Source organism: Elephantulus edwardii, unplaced genomic scaffold, assembly GCF_000299155.1.
Source record: "Elephantulus edwardii isolate Elephantulus edwardi_28Jun2011 unplaced genomic scaffold, EleEdw1.0 scaffold00111, whole genome shotgun sequence".
In the NCBI taxonomy this organism is placed as follows: domain Eukaryota; kingdom Metazoa; phylum Chordata; class Mammalia; order Macroscelidea; family Macroscelididae; genus Elephantulus; species Elephantulus edwardii.
The window spans coordinates 11054750-11060701 of record NW_006399861.1 but is presented as its reverse complement, the minus strand read 5'-3'; the positions used below and the strand labels follow the sequence as shown (position 1 = coordinate 11060701).

Below are 5952 nucleotides of genomic sequence, written 5' to 3'. Positions count from 1 at the left end.
TTGTTCCCCATGCCCTTCCAGAGTTTGGGGTGGTGGCTTTTCCTCACTGTCAGCCAACAGGTTGTTGGCAGTATTCCCTACCTATGGACTGTGATTCTCCAGACCCAAGCACCATTTTGCATTTGGTGCCATAAGGGGGAACCAGCAAATTGTGCCTTGGCTGAGCTACAATTTTCTCCTGGATTAATGAGGACACCACTGTGAGGCAACAAGCTCTTTGCTGAGGACACTGCCCTTGGAAATTTCAAGTCAACCCTAATTACCACTGCCTACTAGCTATAACTGTCTGTGTACCTGTCAACATCCCCCTCCGGAATAGCAAAGTCTCCATCTTTTTATTGTCTCTGGTCTGTGAGATAAGCATTGTAAATCTATTTCTGAGTTCCTCTGCTTTCTCTTGGTCCAGGTGGAGTGACAGGTGAGCAGTATAACAGTAGAACAGACCTCAGGAAGAGCCCCATGGCACACTCCCCAGACACAACCTTCACAGCAGTGTGTTTAGAAAACAGCTCTTTAATCACAGGCCATACTTTCATTCCATTCAATAGGAACAGTGAGACCTCCCAGCCTTTGGCACCTTGGTCTGTGTGGGTGGGAACTCAACTCTCCATTCTGGGTCTCGGGGCTTCTTGAAACACTTGGTGGCAGCAGAGAAGGTGATAGAGGGCAAGGTCAGGCATTTCTCTGCTCAGGGGGAATATACTCCAGGCCTAGGTGTCTAAAGATGTCCTCCTCTGAAGTCGTGGGGAGAGATTTGTTCTGCAACAAGAATAGAGGAGCAGAGGTTGAGAGACAGGTTCTCGGCAGCCCTGCTTCCACCACGGCATTAGGAGCCACTAAGGCTATGAGGCTGTGAGGTAGGCAGAGCTGAGCCATAGCCATCACTGTCCTCACAGGAGAAACCTGGAGCAGGAACACAGACACCTAGGTTCTAGCCCAGGTCTTTGGATGGAGGGTCCTGGCACTTAGTTTTAGATCTGCTTCCTTGTAGGCTCACAGGCCATAGCTTTATACCTGCTTTGGGTCACAGAGTGTGTGGCTGTTTAACCAAAGTCCCTTCTCCTTCCAGCTGAACCAGCGCAGCTCCCGTTCAAAATGCTGATAAGACAAGACTGGCAGGAGCAGTCCCCGCAGGGCCCGCCCTCTATCGCGCACTGCCACCTTGGAGCCAGTCCAGCAGAGCAGGCCAAAGGGGAACTGGCTGACCGGAGTCACCACCAGGTCTACCCTCACAGCTTTCCAGGCTTGACAAGTTTTCTGGGACCCCTCCACAGTCACTCCAGGGAGCTGTGGTAGACAGAAAACACAGAAACACTTCTGAAAGGCATCCATCCTGGGCTTTTGCCATGCCAAGTGGGTAGGATCCCCACGGCAGCTGTGCTGATAGATATGGTACAAGAGGAGGCCCTGGGGGAGAGCAAGGGAAGAACCGGCAGCACTGAGGAGCACTAGGAGAGGGGAGTTGGGGCCTGCTGCAGGCACTGCCCAGCATCTCCTACTGGCCACTCCCATGACCTCAGGCCCTCACCTGGTTCTGCAGGCTGCCCACCATGCTGCCCAGCAGTGCCCCCTCCTGGCCTTCCTGAGGGTGATAAGTAGGTCCACGTCCTGGCCCTGCAGCTTCCCCCTGAAGTGGACAAGGCTTATTGTGGTGGTGACTGGGGACACAACATGTTACATATTCCCTCCAGCCTGGGCTTCTGAGTAAAAGAGAATACTGCCTTGGTTCTCCCCAGCCTTCTTCACTAGGTGGTCTGGAAAGGAGTCAGGAAGGGCTGTTCAAGGGCTCTCTTACCTCCGGAAGCCACCAGCCAGTGTGACTGTGGCACCAGGCAGGATCTGCTGCACAGACAATTCCACTGTCCAACACAGAGCCTCTGCATCCTGCCTCTGCATCCTGCCTCTGCGCTGGGGTGCTCAGGTCCTGGTAGTGTTGCAGCCCTGCAGACGCCATCTCTGCTGAGTTCCAGCATGTGACCTGACCTGCCTCAACATATCCTCCCAGGCACACTCACTAAGGGGAATACCACAGAGCCCAGGCCAGGGAGACAAAGGTAGGCTACTGGGACCAGAATGAGGCCCTGGTCTACGAATAACACTATACCCTACATTGAGATCATTGTAGATTCACCTGCAGATGTAAGAGATACTGTTACACCAAGTTTCCCCCAGTGGAAATATCATGCAACATCACACCACTGCCAGTTCCAACAGTCAAGACACAGATTCTCCCTTTGAATGTCTCAGTTTTTTCAATAAGATTGGCACAGGATAGAGCAGGGTTTAGGGTTGTTGTACATTGTCAATATGAGTCACAGGCAACTTGACGGCACATAATAACCACCACAACAATTTTATCTAAATAATTATGTCATATAATTTCTTTTTGTAGGCCAAAGCTTTTTATTAGAGTGTAGGAATGAGAAGAAAAATATGAGGAGGCAGAAGTGAAGATAAAAAAGTAAAGACAGATTTATCAGAAAGTCACATTCCAAAGGGACAGGTCTCCCAACTTGAAAGGAAATATGAAACAAAAGCTATGTCACATAATTTTAACTACATATTATAATATTATTTATAACACCATCTAAGAAAATGAAATGCCTAAGAATAAACTTATGTAAAGCACATTATAATATATGTTGTTGTTGTTATGCACTGTCAAGTTGAAACCAAATCATAGCTGACCCTCCAGGAGTTTTCAGTCAATTAATTGCATGAGAGGAGACTGCTCTCATCCTCTCATGGAGCTGCTGGGGAATTCAAAACACTACTGAAAGAGATTAAAGAACATTTACATGAGAGGAAAGGATGCCTCATGTTCATGGATTGGAAAACAATATTTGTTAAGATGTCAGTGCTGCAAAAATGATGTACAGATCCAGTGCAATGCAGGTCAAGATTGCAACTTTCTTTAGATAAATAAAAAAATAAATCTAAATATAAATAATATATATGTATTATAGTTTTATACTATATTTTATAGATTATATTGTATATATATTATATGTATAATAAATATAAAAATGAATCTTCCATTTTATATGGAATGACAAGAGGCCCTAAATGTTAAAAGAGAACAAAGTAGTATTCACACTTCCATACACCACCAGAGCTCCCCAGTATAGACATCAGAGATCTGCAAATAATGACAGGAACAGGCATACCTATGTTCACTGCTACTTTATTTATAACAAATACAACTTAAGTATGTATCAGCGGAAGAATGTATAAGCAAATTTTTCTATCTTAAACAATGGAATATCACACAACTATAAAGAGTAATGATGAATCAATGGAACATGATGGAACCAAAAAATATCAAGTTAAAGAAAATAAATCAAGTATATAAGAATAAATACTGTATGATTCCTCTCTCGTAAGAAAACAAGAATAACTATATAGAGATCAGTGTTCATTGGTGGTTACCAGAGAGACAGAGGAAAGGGAAAAGTATGCCAAAGATTGTACAGACTTATTATTGGAGGATTTTTGTTTTTTTCTTTTAAGAATGGAAATAGTGACTCTGAATGTGGATGCAATGACAATAGCGCAAAGCACAAACAAGTGTCCAAGTGTGTGGATGGGTATGAACATACTGTTATACAGGTAGGTACAGGTGTATATATAGATGAGCACAGACAGAAGTATCTAGTAAAACCAAGAAATTATCTCATAGTGACTCTATAGGACAGGGTACAACTCTCCCACAGGATTTCCTAGGCTGTGCTCTGGTGGCAAGAAGCTGCGCTGTAATCCTGAAAGGCACACAATTCAAGTCCATCAGCTGCTCCGCGGGAGAAATATGGGCAATCTCCTGTGTGATTAACAGTCTCTGAAAACCCACCAGAGTGTCAGCTATGGGTTGGTTCTGACTCTGTGGCACACAAGAACAACAACAATCTTTACAGAAACAGACTGCATGCCTTTTTTCTAAAGAGCAGACAGTGTGTTTTAATTGCTAACCTTTCAGTTAGCAATCAAGCACTTAATCACTGTGCTACCAAGATTCTTAAAAGTATCTGTAATTTATTAAAAACTCACTGCACTTGAGTTTAAACCAACTCACATTTGACCCTCCAGCAGGTTTTCAGAGGCTCTAAATTGCACAGGAGGTTGCACACCTGTCATTCACAGTTTGTGGATTCAGACTTTCAGTTAGCAGTGCAATTCCCTACCCACTAAACCATCAGAGATCCCTATTAGTCTGTATGATTATTATTGTTAGGTGCTGTCTAGTCTAGTCTGACTCATAGCAACCCTATGAACTGGTGACCTGAGCCCTTCCCTATAATGTGCAATCCTCATCATCTCTGACACACTAGAGCCCAATGCTGATGTCACCATGTCAATTCATCTCATTGGGGGTCTTTCCCTTCTTCACTGACCCTCCAGTTTTCCAATCATAATGTCCCTTTCCAAGGAATAGTTTTGCCTAGCTACATGTCCAAAGTATGAAAGCCAAAGCTTCACCATCTTTGCCTCCAAGAAATACACTGGCTGTACTTTTTCCAAGACATAACTTTGGTTTTTTGACAGTCCATGGGATATTCAGTACTCTTCTCCAGCACCACAACACAAAGGCATCAGTTCTTCTGTCATCTGTGTCTCTATTAGCCTGGAGGAAAACAGTAAGGAAATAACCTAAAGCTCAGTACATTCTCATCTGCCCTGACAACAAACCACTGAGAATAAGTGGTGCCCAGATACCACCACTGACTCATCTAACTGGGTTCATAATACATGGTCCCAGATAGAATGGCAGAATTAAAATTCTTCATTTGAAAAAAATGGACAAAGTAGGACATTAGAGAACAGACAACTCTTTGAGACTATCCCTTTGAAACACTTTTAAACCCAGAACTAAGCATATCCCATGAGATTATTTTTAAGCAAAACAGCAGAGAGGCACATAAAATAAAGGAGTGGTGTTCTACTTAAAAACTTAAAAACTACCATAAGAGTGGTGTTCTACTTAAAAACTATCATTTTAAGACCAAAACAATAACAGTTGCTCAAAAGCAGAGATAAGGAGCTAAACTGTCATGGAAAGTAGAGTACTGGAAATGGAACAAAAAGAGCACCATTAAAGAGACGGTTGATATGGTTGATATATTATGATAATTGTAACTAACATCATTGTCATGAGTTGAAATGTGTTCCCCCCAAATACCCATGAAATCATGTAAAATAGAAGTTAAGTCATGATTGCCTGATAACCCAAACAATTGTAGAAAAGTTAAGGGTGGAATGCAGCACCCTTAATCCCACCCTAGGCACATCTACTGTACAGGGAGTTTTCCTGGGGTGCTGCCTGGGTCACCTTGCATACCTTCATCGTCTGATATCTCTCAGAGCCCCATAGTCTCTCCACTTCCTCACATACTCCATGTTCCAGTGTCTCCTGTGAGAGGGAAACAGGGTATGTCTAGCACCATGGCAGCTTGATGAGGAGAAAGACAAGAACAGCATGTCAGGGAGAGGCTGGGCCCAAGGGCTGTGGCATCCTCTGCCCAGTACCCTGTATAGGGGACCTGTGTGACTTCTGGAAACAGAGGCCCTGGACAGCGGGAAGTTGTGCAGGGAGAATGCTGTCCCATTTGGAGGTAGTGAGAAGGGAGAGACAGAAGCTTTATCTAACCTTCCAGCCTCAAACTCCCTTGGGCCTGGAGTTACAGGTGACATGAATCACAAGGCCCACAGGATTCGAGCACTAGTCAAATGGGTGTGATAAACTCCACACACAACTGTATTTCAAAGTATAAGAAGTATCTTTGTAATGTTGTTGATGTCCTTGTTTCTATAATTATATTTTATTAATTTTCATAAACATTTACAGAGATTTTGGGCTTCCACTCATTCATTGTTGCACTATTCTCTTTACCCTCCTCCCAGTTTGTTCTTGTCCAAATGCCACAGTGCTTGTCAAAGCCAGTTCTGATTAATCTTCTT

At 43.8% G+C, this 5952-nt stretch overlaps 1 protein-coding gene across 1 annotated transcript in view; it reads right to left on the bottom strand.

Annotated features, from left to right (window-relative positions):
- Positions 1-672: 672 nt before the first annotated feature.
- POLM (polymerase (DNA directed), mu) overlaps positions 673-5952 on the bottom strand; it is a 19267-nt gene continuing 13987 nt past the window's right edge. The window contains 8 exon segments of the mRNA XM_006892174.1: positions 673-759; positions 1015-1098; positions 1162-1407; positions 1529-1593; positions 1596-1627; positions 1796-1908; positions 1910-1941; positions 5287-5404. Coding sequence (XP_006892236.1) covers positions 673-759; positions 1015-1098; positions 1162-1407; positions 1529-1593; positions 1596-1627; positions 1796-1908; positions 1910-1941; positions 5287-5404 — 777 coding nt within the window.